The sequence below is a fragment of the Callorhinus ursinus genome, unplaced genomic scaffold, assembly GCF_003265705.2.
Source record: "Callorhinus ursinus isolate GAN/ISIS: 27379988/994484 unplaced genomic scaffold, GSC_fseal_2.0 scaffold37, whole genome shotgun sequence".
Classification (NCBI taxonomy): Eukaryota; Metazoa; Chordata; class Mammalia; order Carnivora; family Otariidae; genus Callorhinus; species Callorhinus ursinus.
Window position 1 is genome coordinate 14166901 of NW_027397099.1, and position 24042 is coordinate 14190942.

Consider the following 24042-nt stretch of genomic DNA (forward strand, 5'->3'; position numbering starts at 1 on the left):
CTATTGAGCCTTTCAATCCTGAACATGTATATTTCTATTTAGTTAGGTCTTTATTTTTACTCTGCAATGCTTTGTAGTTTTCCAGCGTAGAGGTTTTCAGCGAATTATCCTTAGATATTTGATGTTTTTTGTGAAATTGTAAAATATCTTTTAAATTTTTTCCTATTTGTTAGCATATAGAAACAATTATTTTTGTATATTGGCCAGCTACCTTGTAGCTGTATACCTTGCTAAATTTGCTTTTTCTGAGAGTTTATCTATGTCTTTTGTGGGGAGAAGTGTATTCTTTTTTTTTTTTAAAGATTATTTGCTAGCTCACTCGCGTGCACAAGCACGGGGAGCAGCAGGTAAAGGGAGAAGCAGCTCCCCACTGAGTCAGGAGCCCAGTGTGGGACTCGATCCCAGGACTCTGGGATCATGACCTGAGCTGAAGGCAGAGGCTTAACTGACTGAGCTGCCCAGGCATCCTGAGAAGTATTTCATGGTATTTACGTATAACAGTGGGTTTTTGTTTTACTTTTACTTGCCTTATTGCAGTGGCCAGTAACTCCAGTGCAGTGTTGAGTAGAAGATAGTGATAATGGCATGCTTGTCTCCTTAATGATTTTTAGTAATTCACCATTAAGTGTTAATATTTTTATAAATCTGAATACCATTATCTGAATAAGGAAATGCCCTTCTATTCATAATTTGTTGAGTTTTAAAAATCATTAAGTGGGATCACTGTGATTTCTATTTCTAATATTTAGGATTTTTGTGTGATTTTTCACATCAAGTTTTGGTATCAAGAGTATGCAAATCTCATTAAAAGAGTTGGAAAAATTTCTCTTTTTAAATTTATTTTTGAGATCGTGAAAATTGTGTTCATTTTTCCTTAAATATTTATAATGAAGATTTTGCCAGTAAAGCCATCTAGGCCTGGATTTTAATCTTTTCAAAGAATCGGCTTTGATTCGCCCTCCTTCAGTACTTTTTAAAACATGTAATTGATTTTGGCTCTTTTCTTGGTTTTCATAAGCTGTTTTTTCCAGCTTCTGAAGTCAGAACCCTTTATGTCTTTTTTTTTTTTTTTTAAGATATTATTTATTCATTTGAGACAGAGAGCATGAGCAGGGGGAGAGACGGAGAGGGAGAAGCAGGCTCCCCGCTGAGCCAGGAACCCAATGTGGGGTTTGATCCCAGGACCCTGGGATCATGACCTGAGCCGAAGGCAGACGCTTAACCATCTGAGCCACCCAGGTGCCCCAGAACCTTATGTCTTTTAATTAATTAGTTAATATTTGCTGGCCTCTTACAGCATACACATTTAAAGTATAAACTCCCCAAAGCTAGTTTTTGGTGATTTCCAAATGTAAATATTTTGGTAAAAAACCTGTAATTTGTAACTTAAGTTTTACTTAAGTTACATTCATAATAGCATAAATGTTACTCTCATTTCCTAACTTCGTGTGGAAAACAGCCAATGTTTTTCTCGTTTTTTAAAAATAGGGCACTTTGAGAGTGCTGCTTGTTCTTTTGCATGATTTCCCTGAGTTCCTTTGTGATTACCATTATGGATTCTGTGATGTGATCCCACCTAATTGTATTCAGCTAAGAAATCTCATCCTGAGTGCCTTCCCAAGAAATATGAGGCTCCCAGACCCGTTCACTCCTAATCTGAAGGTAAAGTTCCAAACAGTTCAAGGAAAAGAAGGTTATGTCTTAGTATTTGAGTCCTTTCTCTAGTGGTAGACTTATTTAACCCCTCTCTACCCGGCGCGCACGCATGCGCGCACACACGCACGCACAAGTTTTGTTGGGTGAGGATGCTCTTTTCCGGGGGGAAATCATGTTATTAAGCCTGCTGAATATTAGTTCACAGTATTTGCCTAGCTCCTATTTTCAGTTAATCTTGATAGTAAATTTATTTTTACAAAACTTCAACTGAGGTGTTGAACCAGTTATTTGCAGGATGGTCCTGATGGCGCAGAATTGCAGAACAGATCGTTGTAATGCTCATATTTCAGAGGTGTTTTTTATGTGTATAGCCCTGATGTGGGCTGATATAGCCCTGATAATTTTTACGTATTTTGTACTCTTTATTTCACATCCCTTCCCCCCACTCTCCCCCCCTTCTTTAAAGTAGCAGCTATGATGTTCTTTTCTGCTGGGGCATCTTTTCAAAGACTAGGGCTCTTGGTGTGCAGAATCTCCTCTATACTCCTTTTTTGAAATACAGTGGTATACATTAGACCACTTCACAAAAGGTACCTGTCCTGCCTTAATTTAGAAAGATAATTTTTCTTAGATGATTTACTACAGAATGAGAGATTCCTGTCATTTTGGAGATAGATTCTTTAAAGATTAATAAAAAGTGGCAGCTCTCATCAAGACATTTACAGTGTGCAGTTTTTGGAAAAGAATCTACCACTTTTTAAGGTAGAATTTGCTGTTAACTTCTACATATACTTCTGGTTTTGACTGTTGTATCTGTCTGTGGCAGGTGGATATGTTGAGTGAAATTAACATTGCACCCCGGATTCTTACCAATTTCACTGGAGTGATGCCACCTCAGTTCAAAAAGGATTTGGATTCCTATCTTAAAACTCGATCACCGGTTACTTTTCTGTCTGATTTGCGGAGCAACCTACAGGTTAACTGGTTTGACTTAAACTTTTAGCTGTGTCTTTCATAGAAAGCATTTTGTATGCACAGTCCTGTGAGTGGCCTATTTGGGAATTAGTGTTTTCTTTTTTCTTTTTTTAAAGATTTTATTTATTTGAGAATGAGAGAGCACATGAGAGGGGGGAGGGTCAGAGGGAGAAGCAGACTCCCTGTTGAGCAGGGAGCCCGATGCGGGACTCTATCCTGGGACTCCAGGATCATGACCTGAGCCAGAGGCAGTCGCTTAACCAACTGAGCCACCCAGGCGCCCTTCTTTTTTCTTCTTAAAGATTTTATTTATTTATTTGAGAGAGAGAGAGAGAGAAAGAGCATGAGCAGGGGGAGGGGCAAAGGGAGAGGGAGAAGCAGATTCCCAGCTCCGTAGGGATCCCGATGGGGAACTTGATCCCAGGATCCTGGGATCATGACCCGAGCTGAAGGTAGACACTTAACTGACTAAGCCAACCAGGCGCCCCTGGGAGTTAGTGTTTTCAACTGGATTTAAAAATTTTAAAACATGGGCGCCTGGGTGGCTCAGTTGGTTAAGCGACTGCCTTCGGCTTAGGTCATGATCCTGGAGTCCTGGGATCTGAGTCCCGCATCGGGCTTCCTGCTCTGCAGGGGGTCTGCTTCTCCCTCTGACCCTCTTCCCTCTCGTGCTCTCTGGCTCTCATTCTCTCTCTCTCTCAAATAAATAAGTAAAATCTAAAAAAATAAAAATTTTTTAAAATGTGTTATTTCTAATGGATGAAATTAACTGGATTATGCATTTTTCTAGTTCATCTTATCACTGACACAACGCTGTTGCCTTGAAAGAGGTAACCAGGGAATAGGCTCATTTTCTGTAAGAATAATACTGATAATCGGTCCGTCAGTCCTCCCAAGATTGTTCTTAAATGGATTCTGGTTTAGTTTGCTGTAAAGAAGAGGACTTGAAATTGTGTTATCTTTCCAGTCTTTCCACACCAGAGAACTACTTTTCCCCTCTCCAAATATTTTTTTTTTTTAATTTTTTAATTTATTTGACAGAGAGGGAACACAAGCAGGGGGAGTGGAGAGGGAGAAGCACGCTTCCCGCGAAGCGGGGAGCCCGATGTGGGGCTCCATCCCAGGACCCCGGGACCACGACCTGAGCCGAAGGCAGATGCTTAACGACTGAGCCACCCAGGCGCCCCAAATATTTTTTTTTCTAAGATTCTGTTCATCTCCATACCCGGTGTGGGGTTCAAACTCACAACCCCATTATCAAGAGTCCCACACTCCACCGACTGAGCCAGCGAGGCGCCCCTCCAAATATTTTTTTATAGTTGAGATAATGCATAGTCTGATTTCACAAACTTTACTTTTTTCCTGATACCTGGTTAAAGCTTTGGCTTCCAAAGGGAAATCATGTTTCTGTTAATTGACCCAACCACCCTTAGGCTGCTGTGTAATTTGTTCAGCAACCTCACAAAGTCAAGCAAATTTCTAAAATTTAAATCACAGGTGTTGAGAGCAGCAGTTCAGCTTTTCTGTGAACGCATAAAATGGGTTTAGAAATACTGAATGCTCTGTGAAAATAAGCAGCTTTGTTTTGTTCATTTAGGTGTCCAATGAGCCTGGCAATCGTTACAACCTCCAGCTCATCAATGCACTGGTGCTCTACGTAGGGACTCAGGCCATTGCACACATCCACAACAAAGGCAGCACGCCATCAATGAGCACGATCACCCACTCGGCTCACATGGACATCTTCCAGAACCTGGCTGTGGACTTGGACACTGAAGGTGAGTAAAGCCAGCCCATTCTGAGTTAAGTTTTCTGCATCACAGTTTGATCATAAAAATATTTTAAGCCACAATAGACAATTGCTTTATCAATGTTTATGGCTCTTTAAAAATTTTTATTTTAATCCCAGTTACCACAGTGTTAACATTTTTCAAGTGTACAATACAGTGATTCAGCAGTTCCATACATCACCCGGTGGTCACGCTCCTTAATATCTATCACCTGTTTAATCCACCCCCACCCCTGGTAACCGTCAGACTGTTCCCTATAATTAAAAGTTTGTTTCTTGCTTTGACTCTCATTTTTTTCCTTTGCTTGTTTTGTGTCTTAAATTTCATGTATGAGTGAAATCCTGTGCTATTTGTCTTTCTCTGCTGGCTATTTTATCTTTAATTGTATAGTATCTGCTTAATGCAAAACTTTTGGAAAAATGGAAAGAAATACCCAGAATCCTACCACATTACTAATATTTCAGTGTATATGATTATAGTATTTTTTTTTTTGAAGATTTTATTTATTTGACAGAAATAGAGCTAGAGAGCACAAGCAGAGGAAATGGCAGAGGGAGAGGGAGAAGCAGGCTGTGCACTGAGCAGGGAGCCCGATGCGGGACTTGATCCCAGGACCCTGGGATCATGACCTGAGCTGAAGGCAGACGCTTAACCATCTGAGCCACCCAGGCACCCAGTATTTTTTTTTTTTTTAAAGATTTTATTTATTTATTTGACAGCAGTGAGAGGGAACACAAGCAGAGGGGGAGTGGGAGAGGGAGAAGCAGGCTTCCCGCAGAGCAGGGAGCCTGATGTGGGACTCGATCCCAGGACCCTGAGATCGTGACCTGAGCCGAAGGCAGATGCTTAACGACTGAGGCACCCAGGCGCCCCTACAGTATTTTTTTTTAGTGTGAAAATAAACATGTTCCTTTTGCTAGCCGCTCTTTAAAAATAAGCTTATCTTACATTGTTTTGTTAGCCTGCCTTTCCCCCAGCATTTATGTCTGTCTGTCAGGCAACTTGTTAAATATTAGGTATATAAAAATTAATGGATAGGACTTTACTTAATCTGCTTTGCAGAAAGTGACAGTACAATTCTTCCCATAGGTTGCATCTTGCCTGGTTGAATCACATTTCTTTTGGTCTTCTATATTCATTCTTAGACCCCAGTAGGTACTAACCAACTACATAGTCTTGCTTATTTTAACACACAAGTACTTTATTTAAAAAAAAAAAAACTTTTTAAAAAGTAGGCTTGAGGGCGCCTGGGTGGCTCAGTTGGTTAAGCGACTGCCTTCGGCTCAGGTCATGATCCTGGAGTCCTGGGATCGAGTCCCACATCGGGCTCCCTGCTTAGCAGGGAGTCTGCTTCTCCCTCTGACCCTCTTCCCTCTTGGGCTCTCTGTCTCTCATTCTCTCCCTCTCAAATAAATAAATAAAATCTTTAAAAAAAAATAAAAAGTAGGCTTGAGCCCAATAGGGGGCTTGAACTCATGACCCTGAGATTAAGAGTTGGACTATGCCTAACCATCTGAGCCACCCAGGTGCCCTTTTAACACACGTAAACTTTAAAAAGGATACCTTTTAACTTTGCTGACAATTCTTGAGAGGATAGTTAATCTTGATATACATACACTTGTCTATTTGTAGAAGGGATTTGAGACAGTGTAAAGTCAAGATTTAACAAGACTGAATACCATTACGTCCAGAGCCCAGCAAAAAAAAAGGGGGGGGGAGTAGCGTTATAAATATGAGTAATATCCAGCAGAGGCAGACAACCAGATCCAGTTACTGTAGGTATTTTATTCCAGTGTAGTCTCAACTAGCAGTTCTCAGAATGTGGACTGGAAGCCCAGGGGATGTCTCCAAGACCTTTTTAGAAGAGCTGTGGGTCAAAACTCCTTTCACAGTAATGACAGTAATGACAGTGTGTGTGTGTGTTTGCACTCATGTTGGCAGGAGTGTACAGTGGAGTTTTCCAGGGGCTACATGAAACATAATAGTGGGTCAAAACTCCTTTCACAGTAATGACAGTGTGTGTGTGTGTGTGTGTTTGCACTCATGTTGGCAGGAGTGTACAGTGGAGTTTTCCAGGGGCTACATGAAACATAATAGTGGAACACATTGAACACAGGGCAGAAGAATCCAGCTCCCTCCTATTAAGTGACTAAATTAAAGAAATCCGTGAAATTAAGAGTGATACTTTATTGTTTTCCTGAAAAATGCTTATATGCATTGGGTGTGTTTTTAAATATTTAAAAAAAAAATTAATGTGGAAAATACAGACCTCCCCCCTCCCTGAAGTGGAAACACTGGAGACCGAAGAACCACTGGTTGAACCTAAAGGATACTGAGTCTCTATCAGAAATCCATACCCTAGCCTCTCAGAATGATTTGTCTTTTTACATTGGCCTTTCACATGAAGCATGTCTGCAATAAACTGAGCTTTCTCAATTTCTAGGTCGGTATCTCTTCCTGAACGCCATTGCAAATCAGCTGCGGTACCCAAATAGCCACACTCACTACTTCAGCTGTACCATGCTGTACCTTTTTGCAGAAGCCAACACTGAAGCTATCCAAGAACAGATTACAAGGTAAGGGAGAAGTTTTTTAGATAATTCTAAGTGGTGCCTCTTCCCCTTTATTATGATTTTTTTTTTTTCAGTGTTCATTGAGTATCTTCTACAGGTTCATTTAAGACATCTTTTACAATGTGTTAAATAGGATGTAGTTGTGAGCAAAATGGACATTGTTCCTGCCCTAGCAATTAATTAGTCTGATGGACACAAAATGACAAGTAGAGAATTACAACTTGTTTTTAATGAAAGGTACCAGCATTTTGATTGAAAGTCAACAGTTTCTCTCAGGTGGTGGTGGTGATGACATTTTTTATTCAGATTCCTGAATCCACACAGGCCTGTTAAAAGCCATGTTAAAGAGCTTGGGCTTTTCTTTATCCTCTAGGTTGAGAAGTTTGAAGGAGAAATAAGATGATACTTGTGGGTTTTTTTTTCCTTTTTCTTTTTTGATATAATGATGTGTTGCAGATTGCTTAGACTGTGTATATAGTTTGGAGATTGGGCAATGGGTAGATTCTGGTGAGAGAGAGATACACGCATTTTAAAAATGCGTGGCCAGACTTTAAATCTGATACCGTCATCCTTACTTTTTACCTTAGCTCAGTCTTCTAGGCTAACGGGAAGAGGCAGGATTCAAACCCAGGTTTTCTAATTCCAGAAACCACCTGCATTAACCATGGTGGGGGGTGGGTGTGTGTACACGTACGTACCCACCTGTCCTTAGTAAAGCTAGTAATTTTTGCCTGTAGTTTAGTAATCAAGAAAAAAAGGTAAAGGAGATAAATATTTAGGTTTCTGTATGCATTACCTAATCTTTTTTCCCCTTCAGGGTTCTCTTGGAACGGTTGATTGTAAATAGGCCACATCCTTGGGGTCTTCTTATTACCTTCATTGAACTGATTAAAAATCCAGCGTTTAAGTTCTGGAACCACGAGTTTGTACACTGTGCCCCCGAAATTGAAAAGTGAGTTCAAAGTAATTTTTTAATTGTCTAAGAATGAGAAACATATAATGGGTGATTAAGAAGGTAACGATAGCCAAAGCTAATGTGACCCAAGGTACTGCCAGGTCTGAAATTTTTCTCACAAACTTGTAATTGTCTCTGTTCTTAGGTTATTCCAGTCGGTTGCACAGTGCTGCATGGGACAGAAGCAGGCTCAGCAAGTAATGGAAGGGACAGGTGCCAGTTAGATGGAACTGCATCTCTGCTGTAAATGTGTCAGCCTGGAGGTCCCACTGCACCAGGTTTATAAACTGGCTGAAGAATCCTTTCAGCTCCTCCTGACTTTCCCAGCCCTTTGGTTCTCGGGTACCTGCCCCAATTACTGTTTGGGTCAGCTTCCTGTGTATGTGGGCACGTTCCAAAGTTTAAATGCATTTTTTTGACTTGGCCAAAATTTAGAAGATGCTGTGAATATCATTTTGAACTTGTGTAAATATATGAAAGATAAAACCTTTGTCTGGAACTTCTTGGGTTTGTGCAAAATGTGTCCAAGGCAAGTAGATAAACTTGGTACCTGCCCAGCTTGTAACTGAAAGGCTGTTGCCGCCATGCACTTGTCTGGGGATATAACATAGCTCCATGTCTTCTGACATTCCTGGTGTCCCAAAGAATAGCAAAAAAGCCAGTTTAAATAATGTGTAACTTATTTTTTTAATGTGGACAGGGGACCCTGAAAATCATAAAGTTGTTAAATACGTGTATGTGCTACTATTTGGTATGCTTAGGGAACATGGGAAGAGCTCACAATTGAGATCCCATGGATTTTAGTTCTGCCTCTTCCCCAGATCTAAAGCTGACTGCTGGGAGAGCATCATTTTCTCATTTCTACTGGAGAACTACCCCCTTAGGCCCCGAGATGCAGTCAGCTCTTTTTATAAAGGGAAACCAGACCACACCTAAAAGTGTCCCTGGCTCTCTCCTCATACTTGTAAATTGTGGGAAAGGGGACTAATAGTGTATGAACTGCCCTTCCCCATCATCCCAGTGAATAGCCGTATAGGCTATGTTGAACAACAAAGTCAAAAGGACCAATACAGCCCCTTTTTTAAGGATTTTGAATGTTTTGTAAATGTATTGGTCCACGTGTTGTATTTTGTAGCCTTTCTAGTTCCTGGGCTCTAGCTCCCTTGTATGTGTATGCATACTGTAGTCAAACATTAAAGTCATGACACACACGTGAGTCCACTGTGCCTTTCTCAGTAGCAGCAGCCAGTGCTGGTGGTGAGGAGGAAAGTGGACCACCCAGGCTCAAAGAGCCTGGGGCCATTGGGAAACATCACTTCTCGCTAATGATAGATCTTTCCCGCTAATCTGGCATGTTTCAACAGAAAATCACTGGAGCAGGTTTCTTTGGTTAAAGAATTACAAAACATTTTCCTTACCCTTCCTCATGGTATTTTGATATATTTAAAATTTATGCCACTTAAAATACACCTTACTTTTAATGATTGTCAAGTTTTATGGCCACAGAGGACAAAAAGGTTCAAAATTAAATAGAAATTTTAACGAGTAAGGTTTGAATGTCATTGGTGTCTTAGGGTTTCTTCCCTTAAGGGTGAGTTGTCCTTAAGGGTGAGTTGTGCCATCTAGAGCAAACCTCAGACTGCTGAGTGCCAGGGCCATAGCTCGTCAAACCCTCGAACAGGAAACTAAGTCTTGGAAAAAAGCTTGTTCAAAATTGAGACCCAGGTCTCCTTTTTACTAAATGCTAGACTACAGTGAAGACCTTAATACTGTCACATTTCTGCTAACTCTGGTTCAAACTGAGAATAAAGCAGTTAAAAGATTTATTGGTCTTAGTAAACCATCAGCAATTCCCAAGTCTGCTGTGCCCAGTCACAGTTCACCCTTACCTCAGAGTTAACCCTAGCACACCACCTCTGCTCCTTTTCCTTTTGGTGTTTAATAAAAGGAAAAGCAAAAGATCCACATTTTCCTTTTTTTCAACCATCAGTGAACATTTGAATAAAGTTCTTCTCATCAATGTTCCTTCAGGCAACACGGAACCTGTTAAGTTGTCAGTTCCAACAACTGATGTAAGATCATCTTCTGACCATAGCGAACCTGCAGGGCCTGCTGTTCCCTCCAGCTGAGTTTGGTGTAGACCTCCTTGTTACTGAGTAAATCTTGTTCAGATTTTAAGTCTGTGGCATAGGTTTGCAGGGTCAACAAAACACTGTTCCGAAGAAGCTGTTTCCATGATTCTTTGAGATTGGGGATATTTGTGATTGTCAAGCTGTCGTCTTCCCTTTTATTATCTCCCCATCCATCCTTCTCTTTAAACTCTCTGAACTCTTCAGCAGGCATGCATAGGACCTAGAAGCAATCATTGGGCCTTTCAATTAGGCATTTAATTGCCCTGTAACTGAATTTCTGAATTTAGAGAAGCCGATCTTAGCAGCATTTAAGTGTGCTCTCCCTCCATCCCATGTTTCCTTTCTCATTTGGCTTTATCTAGTTCTAAATACAGTGGCCATTGCTCAGCCCCTTACCTTGAGTGTGGTGGTTAGTTCCTCTTCAGTCAGTACCTCCTCACGCCCAATCACAAAGGCTCCCTCTTCCCCAACCATCTCCAGTTTGCATAAGAAATCCCAGCGTTCATGCAGTAGGAGCCTTTCAGCTTCAGCTTTTGTTCCTGTAGATAGTAATAGTGTCAAAGTCTGCATATACCCAGCAGTTCCTTTCTTCTTAGTCTACTACCCGGTCTCCAAAAAACGGGCAACTGCTCTCTTAGAGACATGTCCACTGGTGTCCCAAGATTGGATCAGACACTCACCCTGTAATGCTGCTTCACGAACTGTCACCATCTGAATGTCAGCTGTGTCATCCGTGTTGTCAGGATATGGTTCAACAAAACCATACATATGAATCAGTTGCCAGTTAGCCATTTGCCCGTAGGTGTTGAAAATTTCATGGCCTTTAGGAATGGGCTGAGTGGCCACCATCCGAAGACAATTCTGGGGTGGAAGGGAGAAGCTTGGACCAGGCCCAACACATGCCTGCCCAGCCCCATGAAGATTAAGTCCCTCTTAGGAAGAGCTTTCCAGTGGGTACAGTTCAGCAATGGGACTGATGATAGATACCTACCAACATTTTACTTTTAGTTCCTATTAAGATCCTATATAGGCATACCTCAGAGATTGTATGTAGGTTCAGTTCCACACCACCACAAAAAAAAGCAAACACTGTTTTAAAAAAAAGTCCCAGTGCCTATAAAAATGTACCTGTCTTAGAAAACAGCTTTTTTTGCTAAACAGTGCTAACCACCATCTGAGCTTTCTGTGAGTTGTAATTTTACTGATCAGATCACCAAAACAAATACAGTAATAATGGAAACGTTTGAACTATTGCAATTCTTGCAATTTTAATTCTTCCCAAAATGGGACACACAGACATAAAAGTGGTGTTGGAAAAATGGCACTGATAGACTTGCTCAACACAGGGTTGCCACAAACCTATTTGTAAAAAGTACAATATCTGAAGTGTAATATGCCTGCACAGTAGGATGAAAGAGGTGAGACAAAGGTCAAGTTCAGCCTCATTGATTAGGTGAACCTCTCCTCAGTCATCCTCAGTACTTAAAAAACTGCTTTTAGAAATGAACAATTAAACCCAAAGTAGGAATGGCAGATGGAGGCCAGGATTAAAAAACAGCCATTCCCTAATTCCATAAACTTGGATCTTTTCTTGTAACTTTCCACCTAGCAAATGGAATTGATAGAACCCTGGTATCATCTTAGACCTGACCTATGACCATCCCCTTTCCCTCCCCTTCTTCCCAAAAAGTACTGACAGTACAGCCAACCTCTAGGACCAAATAAATGATGGCAGTAGCTTAGCAGAGAAATAAACACAACTTACTTGGTGGGTATTGAGGTTCTGTGTTCAAACTATTTGAGTGGAATATGCAAACTAAACAAGAAAAGCTAACTTCACCTATGCCTTTTTATCATGAGGAGAATGGACCCCACTTAGCCCAACTACCAGGCCAGCATAAATGACAGGCACTGGTTTGAATCAAATGCCTGATTGTCAGCGCACATAAGAACAAGAACTGAGAGGGATCCACTCACTGGAGAGTATTCTAGATTGGCATTATGATTGGCTAAATGGTTTAGTATGTCTGCAGCAGGCACCATCAAAGGGGAGTTTGGCTCCTTTTCATCATCCTCTTCCTCCAGTGGTTCCTGAAAGCTGCCACAGAGAGAACTTTGCTAAAGCCCAGTGTAGGGTGAGAGACTGGGGTGTGGTTCATTGTTCTTTCCCCTCTCATCCCTCAATAGAGTTCTAAAGAAAAAAAGTCCTGCAAGGTTCCTCTCACTGACCTGTAGGCCATCACAAGAGCCACGAGCTGGCGGTAGAGTTCCAGGGAGCGGACCCTGGGGCTGAAAAGATCGGGGTGGGCTTCCATGAAGGGCAACACGATGGAACAGTATTCGCTGCGGATGTTGGCCAAGTCCTTCTCCACGGCCTCCGGTACACCTGTGCCCTGCAGCAGTCGCCGGCGCTCCTCCTCGGGCCTGCAGTGACACCCCACCCGGGTTCCCTTCACACACCCCACCGGGACTAGTGCCTGGGAACCCGGTCGCCGGGCCAGGACGCTTCGAGCCAGGCTCCGGTGCTGGTGCTCCCCACCCCTACTAAGGCTCTCACCAGAACATGGGGTGCTCCAAGCGGCCCAGCTCCGGCCAGAGCGCAAAGTAGGGGCTCCAGGGCGAGGCCGGGGCCTGCAGCTCGTGCAGCAGCGCCAGCAGCAGCGGCACCCAGCCCGACTGGCTCTGCAGCGCGCCTCGCTCTGAGGGAGACACGGAAGTGAGAGACGCGGCGGTGAGAACCCCGGCGCCGCTGCGCGGCCCGCCTCCCGGTCCCATCCCCGCCGGCGCACCCACCTCGCTCCAGCAGGCCGCCGATGGAGCAGGTGTGCTGCGACAGGAGCGCGGCCCGCGGCACGGCGAACAGCAGCTCCCCGGGCTGCACGCTCTCCCGGGCCACCATGCCGTAGCCGGCCACCGTGCCCTGCCGGCTCACCGCCACCTGGACGGGGGAGCGGCCGGTCCGAGCGAGCCTGCGTCCCCGCCGCGCCCGCCCGCCCGCACCCCCGCCTCCTCACCTTGGGACTCAGCTCCAGCCCCACCTGCCGGCACCAGCTCAGGAAACCGGCCACCGGGTCCGGGTCCGCGTCGCCGCCGCCCACAGGCCCCGCCACCTGGAACGAGCGAGCGCCGTGGAGAGGACCCGCCCCGGAGAACGCGCGGGACGCGGGAGGAGACGGAGGCGCGCGCGGAGGATGGGCTCTGGGTGGGGGAGGGGACGCGGAGGGCGGCCAGGGACCCGCGCGAGCGAGGGAGGAGAGGCGCGGGACCGCACTGCGGGCGCGGTAGGGAAGAGGAAACGGGCGGACCCCGCTCCCGTCCCCCGCGACTTACCCGCCCGCGCTTCGCCTGCGTCGCCATTGTCGAGGCCGCTCGGCCCCGCGGGTCAGGAGCTCCGCGCTGGTGCTTCCGGCGTCCCGGGAAAGGCCTGTGGGGGGCGGGGCTTGTAGCCCCGCCCCGGCGCCACGTGACGTTCGTCCCGGAGTCCACGCGGAGAGCGATGGGGGTTTGCACCTGGTCAAGTCATTCCTCCTGAGAACGTCCTTCCGGAGCCCGGGTGTAGAACACGGGCGGTCCAGTCCGGGAAGACGTATCTCTGTACCGCCTCGAGCCTGGTTCTGAGCAAGGCTCAACTCTCTCCCCTTTGGTCCCCAGGAGCTGAGACATTTCGGAGAAGTCCAGGTGAAGAACAAAATTCAGTTTCTGGATACCAACGCGAGGGCCTCCCGGCTGACCTGCTGTGAGCGCACTCAGGTGGGCGGGCAGCCTGCCGTCCTGATCGGGACTCCTCGTTAGCCAGGGTAATGGAACCATTTTATTTGCTCAGAGCAGGTGTGTGCGCGCGTGCGTTTCGGAGTGCCGTGGGGCAGGTTGTATTTCCGAGGGGCATGGGAAGTGTTCCCAGAACTGGAATAACCCCCCTGTGCCCGCACTCGCTAGTATATCCCTGTTTTTCATCATACGCATAGCACATGGTGGGTTTTTTTTATTTACGTGCTTTATTAGTTGACATATAGCAGGTACTCTGTGTCTGTTTATTGAGTGAATGAGTCAGAAATGGTGGCTAAACATAACAAAGTAGCATGCTGTTAAGAAAATGAAGCAGGGTTTTGAAGTCCTGCAATGCCAAAGCCAGCTCCTAGCTTGGCTTCTTAGGGCAAATCCCTTATCCTGAAGCTCCGTTTCCTCAGCTGTGAAACTAAGATAATATATATCTTGTGGAATTAATGTAAGGATTGGTGGGGCACCTGGGTGGCTGTTAAGCATCTGCCTTTAGCTGGGCTCGTGATCTTAGGGTCCTGGGATCGCCCAGCTGAGCTCCTGCTTCTCCCTCTGCCTCCCCCCTCCCCCACCCATGTTCTCTCTCAATTCTTTTTAAAAAATGTAAGGATTGTTAAGATAATGTGTTAAGAAATGGAAATAAGTGGGGCACCCAGCTGGTTCAGTTGTTAGAGCATGTGACTCTTGATCAACCAACGGGTGGTCCTGAGTTCAAGCCCCAAGGCTGGGGGTAGAGTTAAAAAAAAAAAAAACCCAAAAACAGAAATAGAAACATGGAATGGGAACTCCTGCACACTCAGTCCCACCTAAACCCAGGAAGCACCAACCTCAACGTGGCCTCAAAAAGCTTCCCGTGATGGGCCTGGCGTCACCATACTCAAATTCTTCTTCATTTCCTTATTAGTTTGCCAACACAGTTAGCTCTTTCTACTTTGACAAGGGTTTTTATTTGTTTTACATTTTGTCATCTCAAAGTTTCATGACATCAGCCACCAGAATACACAAAATTAGGTTCTTCACTTTATACAGAGAGGAAAATAATAAACTCCATTAAAAGTTCACTGTGACCAGAGACAACCTCCTATGGAAAACCACACGCAGGAAGACCCAATATACATATATATATATAATGTATAGATATTTATAGATATCTCATCTGAACACAGAAAAAAAAATCCAAGGTCTGCAGCGCTATCTACAGTAAGAGGGATTAATTCTACCAGCTTTTCAAACAGTCACATTTGATATTCAAAGGAAGCACATGAGTGAATAGAACTAGGGACAGACTAACACTCCACCAGGCTCTAGAGCAGTCTAGTAATGGCTTAAGATTCTAGAAGGGGGTGATATGTGCCAAGGAAAGATGGATGCAGGTGTCCGCGCAGCCTCAGAGCACCTCACAACAACTGTCCCCTCCGCAGCCCTGCAGTTTTCATTGCTCTCTCCCCTCATTTCAAAATGGGGTTTGGCAATTGATTTAGGCTCCAAGACCAGTGGCTCTGGTTTTTGGGCCAGGAGATTCTCCCTGATAGTGTGGGTGGGTGGGATGTGTATGGCACAGTCCTGGGCTTCAGGTGAAAGGAGGGGACTAGGGTGTATGGAGAGCCTTTCTCCTCTGCCTGGCCCTTGTTCACTTCAGAAACCTGGGAGGTGACTCCCACCCCAGGACCCAGCAAGCCCCAGCCCAAGCCACTCCAGTGGTTCTGAGATGGCAGTGGGGGCCTGCAGAAGTCTCACTACCTTATTCCATTTCTCTCCAAATAAACTGTCTTCTTAGTGATGCCCACAGAAAATATTGGCATAGCTTGACCACGACCAGAAACACCACCATGTTTCTGGTGGCCTTGGACACACAGCTGCTGATTGGGTTGTCCTCCATGGAACTGGGAACCTCAGCCACCACTGCCTCCAGCCACATCCTGGCTCCTGAAGGCAGACACCAGGAGGTTCTTGGGTGTGCCCAACCCTCATGGGCTATTTCAGCATTTAAGCTCAGCCCCCAAATCAGGTCCCAATGGAGTTAGAGGATCAGGCAACTTTCTACCACAGGGCCTTGGCTCAGACATGGGACAAGGCCAGGAGGTGGTGGAGTGTGTGGGCTGAGACAGTCTGTGGGGTTCCTGCCTCTTAGGTCCTCTGTGTTCTGTCTTCTTTGGGCAGAGAAACCCTGTTCGGTCCCTGCCTGCCTGGCCCTATATCACCAGGCCAGCCCAGAGAGCACCAGGAACACAGCTGCCTGGTAGGAGCGCCCCCTTGTGGCTATGGTTCTGATGATTGTCACATGTGCAAAAAGAAACAAGATGTGCTTGGTGGAGAAGATGGGGAGAAAAAGGGCCTGCAGAGCTCCAGGGCTCCTGCCTCCTAGTGCTCCCCAATGCTGCCTCCTGGTTTGTCACCTCCGTACCTGAGCTGGACCTCGTGACCTGCTGTCCCAACACACCACCTCAAAACCCCATCCCATCCTCAAATCTGCCTGCCCAAGGGGGTCATCCCATGCTTGCTTCAGTCTAGGAAATTATCCTGGATCTTGCCCAGAGGAGGACTTGAACTCTCTCCTTAGCAAATCCCCTTCCTCCCTGTACCCCGCCCTGACTGTGGGGAGTTGGAAGAGGGGGGTCTAAGTCAGCCAAGTTAACAAGGTGAGTGAGGTGGGGGTGGGGAGGAGTGAGCCTCTCAAAACCATCTGGAGACTGTTCCGCAGCATCTAGGATGAACCCCCTCATCTTTTTAACAAAAGAGAAGTAAAACCATTTCCTCCCCTTGGCCTTCACAAAAATAAACTAAAAGGAAAATGAGCCGGCGGCGTGAGAATGGCAGTGGGACGTCGATGCGGGCGGGGGCAGGTGGGCGTCTCTGCCGGGCCACAGGCTTCAACAGGACACCTCCATGGTGTGGTTGACCTGGCCCAGCCCCTCACTGCTCTCCGAGTGGGTGCAGGCCGGCGGGCGGCTGCCATCCCCCGAGCTGGCACTGGTGAGCGACGCGGTACGAGAGCGGGCGAGGCGGGTCATGCTGGCCGAGGGCACTGTGGACAGAGATGGGAGGGGGGGTGAGGGCGGGTGGGCAGGGCTAGGGGCCGGCAGGCAGGACAGGGACTGACGCAAGCGAAGCGGCCAGCAAGACCCGCTCTTCCAACGGCACAGGGGCCCATCTCAAGCCGCGGCGCTGGTATCTACTCTGTCAAGCCGGGGCCATGCAGCACCAGCACCAGCGACTGAGCCCGAGAGTGGGGGGCCGGGGGGCCCCGCAGAGGCCAGCAGGACCCATCTCACGACAGCTGGCCAGAGCTACGGCCGGAGCAGGGCGGTCTGACTGCGGACCCCTGAGCTGATGTGGGGATGGGACGTATTTCCAACGGTGCCTCCCTCAAGAGGTTGATGGGACAGGGGAGCAGAACTACTTCTGTCAAGGAGGACGAGGTGTGGAGGCCACAGACTGCCTTAAATCCACTTTCTGTCCGTATTCAGACTTTCACAAGCAAGACTCTCAGAGGGCGAACTCCACCTTCCTGAACACAAGTGGCCACCCATCCAGCTCGGGCATGGCCGGACACCCTCGCTCCCAGGGCCAGGCCTGGGCTTTCCCTCTATGAGGCTCTGGTGCCAGCTGCCTGAGCTCGGAAAGCCACACGGCCCATGGCACCCCAGAAGCCAGACTGCTCTCAACCCCGGCCACAACAGAGCCCGAACGTGGGGTGCCAGCCTACTAGGGCCCAGGATCTGTGAAAAAGCAGGAGGACTCTTTTGGGCTTTGGAGGCGAGCAGGACACAAGAAAGTTCCAAACCACAGCAAGATGAGGCCCAGCTGCAGCACTGCACAGAGGAGGGGGGGGGGGGGGGGGGGGGTAGGGGGGCGGGGGTCCATGCATCAGGGGAGGGGCCGCGGGGCTACCTGCTCCTCCACTCAGCCTTCGGTCCTTCAAGTATGCAACTAAGAGAGAAGACAGAGCCAGAGGGGCAGGGTGGGGGAGACAGAACACGGGTGAAGAGCATGATCCGGCGGGGCCAGGGTGTTGCGATAGGTCAGGGAGAGGAGACAACAGGACAGGCACAGAGCGGGCTGGGGCCAGGCCAGAACCTCAGGAAGCCCACTCCTGCCCACCCCCCAAAGTAGCAGCCCTGACACCACTCTGGGAACACTCCTGTTGCCCCTGCTTCTCCAGCCTGGGCTCCGGCACCCAGGGCCTCATGGTGAGAGGGGCTGTGGGGCCTGTGTCCTAGCAGCACCCTCCCCCTTCTGGGCCTCAGTCTCCCCAGGTACAGACTGGGGGAGGCCTGCACAACCTCCTAAATCCTGCCCAGCTCTTGGGCTGCCTGGTGGTGGCTCTCCCGGGGCCCCGAGAACATGCCCCAGCCCAACAAGCATTGCTCGTCTACCCATGTAACAAATATTCAGTGGGCACCCCTGGGGCTCAGGCCCAGCCGCAGAGCTCCTGCTGTGTCCCACTGTTGGCTTGGGCCTCTCTCTGCTCTACTTCTCCACAGAGAGGCCGGCAGGCCCCTGCGGGCCAGAGGCAGTTCCACTCCTGGCTGGGCCTCAGCCTTCCCCCACAGGCCTGTCCTACCCCGGGGGCACAAGCTCCAGAGGCTTAAGTCTGGGGGGAGAGACAAATTCAGGGAGAGGAGTTCTGCTTCCAGCAGGAGAGCCAGGTAGATGGGAGAAAGGGGGGGCATCGAGGAGATATAGTGTGCGCGTGCGCTTGCGTGCGGGCGTGTGTGTGTTTTGGAGGTGCTCATGAGCAGTCTGGGCATCTCATCCCTGCACAAGGTGGAGTCTTGAGAGGAGAGGAGGGTGGCCGTTGCCGCCCCACAGCCCCTATCACCTTGGGGTCTTCACCTATGCCACCCCCAGGTTCAGCCGCCTTTAGCTCTCCCACGTTCCTTCCTCAGGCCCCAGCCTCCAAGGCCCCCCTAATGCCCCTGATACCGTCCAGCACCTGTGACAAAAGCCCTTCTTAGGTGCTGTATGTCTGGCAGGGGAGTGGGCGGTGTGTAGGACTCACCTTTAGGTAGGCTTTCTGGGCGGGAGCCAGCCCCGGGCTCTGGTACCCCAGGCCTGAAGAAGAGCCTACCACCCTCCCGTCGCCATGAGAACAGCGTCCCAAAGCCTCCCCGAGGGCACAGGAGAGCCCGACACAGTCTGGGCTCAGCTACTCACAACTCAGGTGGGGATGTCCTAGAGAGTGCCCAGTCACAGCGGGGAGCAAGTGGTGGGTGGCACAGCATCTGGGCCCCACTAACGCAGACCTCATATGCCCGCAGGCTGCTCAGTGCCACCCGACACCGCACGCCAGCCCCACTGCAGCCTGCCCACCAGCCTCTGGGGCGGGGATGGGGGGAGGTTTACTTACTATAGCCCATGCCTTGCAGGAAGTATTTGAAGGCCTCAGTCAGCTTCCCTGGCTGCAGGACAGAGGAACAATCACATGCTTTGACTGGCTGCCTGGGATTGGGGGGAAGGGAGGCGTCCCCCACCTGGGCTAGATAAGGGAGGGAGGGCCAGGAGTCTCACCTGTGTGACCTGGGGGAGCCCCCCGGAATCTGCCATCTGCAGGGGAGAGAGGGGGGTGAGCTGAGCAGGGGCCACCCCACACCTTGTCCAGGCCTCCTATACCTAAACAGGCTGCCCTGAGCAGACACACTGTCTTGCTCCCACCCCAGGGGACCCCAGGCACGCCCCTCCCTGAGGCTGGGCCCTTGGCTGGGGAGGAAGGCCTCACCTTCAGGAAGGTCGTGGTGGTGGGATCCAGTTTGGAGTTGCACTCCACCTAGGGACAAGGTCAGCAGAGTCAGGCAGCCCCAGCCCCTCGGGGATCAGGGGAGTCCCCTACCGCAGTTGCTAAGGCAGGTTCGAGTCCCAGAGCCGAGGGAGGGCATTCAGGCTGCCTTCTGAAAGTGCAAGCCCCTGCAGATCAGGAAGCAGCCCCCCCCCCGCCACCCCGAGGGACCCAAGACGCTGGGACTCCCCTCACAAGTGCTGGCAGGGCGGGAGTGGGACAGGGGCTGGGCCATGTCCTTACAGGGAGCCAGGGCCACCTCGATGGCAGTGGCTGGGAAAGTGCCAGGGCCTGCGGGGGTCAGGCGGCGAGGTGAGGGAGGGTCAAGGACCAGGAGACAGAGGCCTGCCAGGGTTCAGATGGTCCGTTCCTCCGAGCCCTCCTCCTCAGGCACAGGGAAAGTGTCCTGGGCACACTGCGGGGTGGCCCTGGCTACTCCTGGACCCTAGGCCTCTGTGCTAACGGGGACATGAGGCCTCGGGCTGCCTGCTTCCAGAGCTCCAGTGGGAAAGGTGACAATCCCCAAAGGTAACGGGTGCAAGGGCTAGTCCAAGGATGCACTGCTCAGGGATTACTTCACAGTGAATGAAGCAAACTGTAGAGAAGAGAGCTCCGGCTCTGGGCCCGAAGCGGGTAGAGACTGAGGTGGGGCTGCACTGCTGGGAGGGAGGGAGGGGGTGACGGCAGGCGGTCTGGCCCCAAATCCCTCCAGTCTCCATGCCTCCCTCACTTGAAGGCTGGGGCTGTGCCTGATGGCGATGCATGGCAAGATGGTGGGGAGGTGGGCTGAGAAGTCCAACATCCAGGTCCTGGCCCTGCTGGCCAGAGGCCAATGATGCCCTTACTCCCTCCCCGCCGCCAGTCAGGGCAGAGTCCCTCACTCACCACCCCATCCTCGGCGGGCGCGTTGTCCCCAACCACCAGCATCACTGGGCAGCTGTAGAAACAGAGGAAAAGGGCTGTCTGTCTGGCCCGGGGGGGTGGAGGTGGGCAGGGGCAGGCTGGGGGCGGGGCGGCACACTCACCGGAGCGTCTTGGCATTGGGCACTGTTCCGGGCCGGTTAATGTCCAGGTCTCTGCGGCTGCAGGGAGAGGCAGAGGTGGAGGTGGGCATCTCACTGGATGGGACTGGATCCCGGGGGTCATGTGCCTCAGGGCCCTACCCCGGCCTCCCACAATGGCAATTATGGCCCCATGTCCCAGTCTGGGCCCAGAGTTGGGCTTATGGTTATTGAGTTGTCTCAGCTCTGGAAAAGGCCTCCCAGATCCCAGCTGGTAAACAGAGAGACAGGGATATGCCCTGCACACATAGGGGGTCTTCAGGTCTCCCCTCATGTGGAACTTCTCAGACCCCACAATTCATGTCAGGTGGGCCCTCAGTTTAGCTCTCGCTCCCCCTCGGAGCACTGCTCCGACATGCACCACCACCTGTGCGTGGGGTTCCAGGGTCGGAGAGGGAGGCAGGCCCTGGTCCTCTCATCCTCCATTGTATCCCCAGCACCATGCACACAGCAGGTGCTTAATATTTGTAGGAAAAAGGAAGGAGGGCAGGCCAGTGGGCTCCAAGGAGCACAGCTTGAAAACCAAGGGCTTCATCCAGCCTCTTCTCCATCTACAGATGTCAGCCCTGAGGTTCAGGCTGTGGGGGTCAGGGGTGTTGCCCACATCCCACACTGCTCCTGGCTGGACCGCAATGCCCCAAGGGAAAAGGCGTGGAAGAGCCCAAGAACCAGAGTCCGCAGCCCTGCTCCCCCTCTGCCCTTCAACGGGAGTGACCCTGAGCAAGCAGTGACTCTTCTCAGAGATGCACCAAGCTGCCCATCTGCAAACTGGGGAGCGCATGTGTCCGGCCTTCCTCCTTCTATGAACCCCGACGGAGTGAGCGCTCTGTGCCTGGTGCTGCAGAGGTGAGCCCCACGCTGCGCGCACCTGTTGTACATGTTCCAGAAGAGCTGCAGGTTGGCCTGGTTCACCACGTTCCCGATCTGCTGCCGGTAGCTCTGCACCAACTCTGTGTTGCTCACTAGCTCCTCCTGGGCCCAGGGGGACAGACGGGGGAGGTGCACGGAGGGGAGTGGACAGACAGACGGGGATGGGGTCTCCGAGGGGGCATGCAGGTAGCACAGCCCAGCAGCCCTTGTCCCATTCCCAGCCTGGGTGGGGGGGCGTGGCAGCGGGGCCTCATGAAGTGAGGGGAGGGCTCCACCCAGCTGTGGGGAGGAGGCCCCCCACATCTGTGTCAGCTGAACAGAGTGAGACAGGTCAGACGCCACATAACGCCAACCCAGACCTCCTCCTCCTGCCTGGCTGCGAGGGGGGTACAAGTCCTGGGCACCCCCCGGAGAGTGGGTGGAACCAGGCCCTCTAGAGGCTCCCAACACCCCCAGGTCAGCCACCACCGCTGCTCCCACGTGGGCCCCGCCCCCTTACCTGGCTGAAGAGGTGGGATAGCACCGTGTCAGGTAAAGTGCTGGTGAGGCCGGAGAGCTGTGGGCAGGGCCAGGGGCCAGCGTGAGTGCCACCCCTCACCCTCACCCCCCGCCCTCCCCGGAACCAGCACCACCAGCAGCCCCGTCTAAGCGGACCCACGCTCACCTTGGTGGCCGCCCAGTCAATCCAGCCTTTGCCATTGGGGTCAATGTTCATCAGCACCAGCCCCTCCACCAGGTCGGGGAAGATGAGCTGCAGGGCGAGGGAGACAGGGCTTGGGAGGCGGGAGGGGGTACAGGGAGCCCCCCATCTTCCCGCCAAGAACACGGGCTATCAGGCCGGCCCTGCCTATCTCACAGGTCGCTGGGAGGGTCTGAGGAGGACACGCTCTGCAAGGGCTTCAAGGAGCCGCGGATGACTCCACCGGCCACAGCGGGTCACCTGCCTGGGCTCCCCTTCCAGCAGCCCCTGCTCGCCCTCCTCCCCGCCTGGAACCTTGAGCAGTTCTTTGACTGATTTCGAATCTATGCCTCTAGCACTGTTTTCCACGCCTTTTAGGTCTTTGGAGATGCTGTTCTAAAACTGAGTAAACATCTTCAGTGAAACATTTCGCTTCTTTGTTTCCAGAGAGAAAGCAGCCCTAGTGGAGGACACCAACCTTTCCAAAGCCTGTGTTGTATTCGACCGTAGAAGAGATTCAAATGATTGCTTCAGGTGAAAATGGGGGGAAATGGTAAAATCTACATACGACACTGCTATCCTGTCAAGTTTTTCTGGGGGGACGGGATGATTGGCAGCTAACGAGTGGTTAAGTGCTGAAATCCACACTGGAGTTCAGAACGCTTGGCCTTCTCTTTTGGAAAAAGAAATATTTTAAAAGAAAAAAAAAGGAAATATTTTGAATCCTGAAAATTAAGTTTTTGTCTTCAGAGATGGAAAGCTTGTGAGTTCCTACCCAACGTGAGGATTCTGAAATGCAACTTTTTTTAAACCTTCCAAACATAAGTGTAACTTTTGGTTAAGAAATGACTCACGTTTAAATATTACCCTGATCAGTGTATAAGTGACTAGGAGAATCCTTACTTAGTGGCTAGAGCAATTCGTTGGCGAGTCTGTTGCTCACAGAAATTTGGGCTTTGGCTAATGGCTAAGCAAGTTATCGTTTATAGTCTTTTTTGAGGAAATGTATGGAAAAAGTAATTTTTTTTTAATTTCCTTGGGTGAAAAAAAGAAAAAAAAGGGATTTTCTAAGTGAAGAGCAAGTTGGGAGGAGGGGAAGGAGCAGGAAGAAAGAGCGTATGTTCCTGGGGTTGAAGGGAGTCGTTGCCCCAGGATGGGCGTGGGAGGAGGGAGACTCACCGCAAACTTGGCCAGCACATAAGCTCCAGCTCCCACTCCGATGCCAATCACGTACTTGAACCTGATGGAAAGCATGGCCAGTCACTCCAGGGGCTGGGGGGTAGGCACTTCCCACAACTGCCCTCAGCTGGTGCCCACTGGCTCTGCAGCGGCAGGGGGGGGAGGAGGACCCCTCCGGCCCCCAGCCCAGGGACAGGGTCTGGGTGGGGACTCACCCGAAGTGCTGCACCACACTGGGGAGCATGGCGGCTAGCTGCTCCATGGAGGGGAACTGGTACCTGCAGGCAGAGGGGGAGGTCAGGGCCGGGTGCAGCCTGGGCCACAGAGCTGGGGAAATCCGGACGGGGGGCTCGCTGGTACCTACCCCTGGGGAAACTGTGACGCCCCCACCTGCTGACCAGGGGCGTCCACGTGGCACACCACGAAGTGCTTGGTGATCTCCTGCATGTCCTCGAAGTTGAAGAAGGTGTTGAAGCACAACTTGTCTGCAAAGACACACCTGTCAGCTATGGCTCAGCAAAGGGGTCGGGGGGGGCCTGTGGGCCTGAGAGGGAGGGCAAGGTGGACGTGCTCAGCCTCACGGGCCAGCAGGAACACCGAGCCCCAAACGGCTAAGGTC

At 50.1% G+C, this 24042-nt stretch overlaps 3 protein-coding genes and 1 long non-coding RNA gene across 13 annotated transcripts in view; 2 read left to right on the plus strand and 2 right to left on the minus strand.

The window, feature by feature from the left end:
- Window positions 1-8435, plus strand: part of CNOT1 (CCR4-NOT transcription complex subunit 1) — a 115331-nt gene extending 106896 nt beyond the window's left edge. For all 6 annotated transcript variants that reach the window (XM_025889133.2, XM_025889136.2, XM_025889135.2 and 3 more), the window contains exons 44-49: window positions 1489-1662; window positions 2483-2632; window positions 4229-4409; window positions 6865-6997; window positions 7812-7946; window positions 8095-8435. In XM_025889133.2, coding sequence (XP_025744918.1) covers window positions 1489-1662; window positions 2483-2632; window positions 4229-4409; window positions 6865-6997; window positions 7812-7946; window positions 8095-8173 — 852 coding nt within the window. In that variant the 3' untranslated portion in view covers window positions 8174-8435. The remainder of the gene's footprint in view (window positions 1-1488; window positions 1663-2482; window positions 2633-4228; window positions 4410-6864; window positions 6998-7811; window positions 7947-8094) is intronic.
- Window positions 7195-13502, minus strand: SETD6 (SET domain containing 6, protein lysine methyltransferase). Its single transcript, XM_025889139.2, has 9 exons — window positions 13412-13502; window positions 13096-13191; window positions 12875-13019; window positions 12639-12780; window positions 12311-12505; window positions 12059-12179; window positions 10762-10942; window positions 10478-10620; window positions 7195-10301 (listed from the first exon to the last, which is right to left on the minus strand). Exons 1-9 carry the CDS (start codon window positions 13436-13438, stop codon window positions 9996-9998), a joined length of 1356 nt encoding a protein of 451 aa, XP_025744924.1. The 5' UTR covers window positions 13439-13502; the 3' UTR covers window positions 7195-9995.
- A 39-nt stretch (window positions 13503-13541) lies between these two features.
- LOC141370540 (uncharacterized) lies at window positions 13542-23237 on the plus strand. The gene is made up of 3 exons (XR_012374648.1): window positions 13542-13878; window positions 21253-21541; window positions 22692-23237. It is a non-coding gene; the product is annotated as an uncharacterized lncRNA (long non-coding RNA).
- NDRG4 (NDRG family member 4) overlaps window positions 14781-24042 on the minus strand; it is a 39718-nt gene continuing 30456 nt past the window's right edge. For 3 of the 5 annotated variants that reach the window (XM_073880214.1, XM_073880213.1, XM_073880215.1), the window contains 13 exons: window positions 23788-23908; window positions 23639-23701; window positions 23424-23484; window positions 22230-22316; window positions 22065-22121; window positions 21564-21667; window positions 20660-20716; window positions 20520-20571; window positions 19578-19625; window positions 19370-19405; window positions 19209-19260; window positions 17750-17788; window positions 14781-16883 (listed from right to left, as the gene is read on the minus strand). In XM_073880214.1, coding sequence (XP_073736315.1) covers window positions 16729-16883; window positions 17750-17788; window positions 19209-19260; window positions 19370-19405; window positions 19578-19625; window positions 20520-20571; window positions 20660-20716; window positions 21564-21667; window positions 22065-22121; window positions 22230-22316; window positions 23424-23484; window positions 23639-23701; window positions 23788-23908 — 932 coding nt within the window. In that variant the 3' untranslated portion in view covers window positions 14781-16728. The remainder of the gene's footprint in view (window positions 16884-17749; window positions 17789-19208; window positions 19261-19369; window positions 19406-19577; window positions 19626-20519; window positions 20572-20659; window positions 20717-21563; window positions 21668-22064; window positions 22122-22229; window positions 22317-23423; window positions 23485-23638; window positions 23702-23787; window positions 23909-24042) is intronic. The other 2 variants (XM_073880212.1, XM_025889242.2) reach the window with 1 other exon arrangement.

Excerpts from the sequence above, each read along its gene's own strand:
- SETD6 (XM_025889139.2), bottom strand. The coding sequence starts at position 13,438 with ATGGCGACGCAGGCGAAGCGCGGGCGG. Across the intron at positions 12,180-12,310 it reads GCTCTTGTGATGGCCTACAG|CTTTCAGGAACCACTGGAGG; the intron begins GTCAGTGAGAGG and ends TCTCTGTGGCAG. Across the intron at positions 10,943-12,058 it reads CCAATCTAGAATACTCTCCA|AATTGTCTTCGGATGGTGGC; the intron begins GTGAGTGGATCC and ends CTTCCACCCCAG.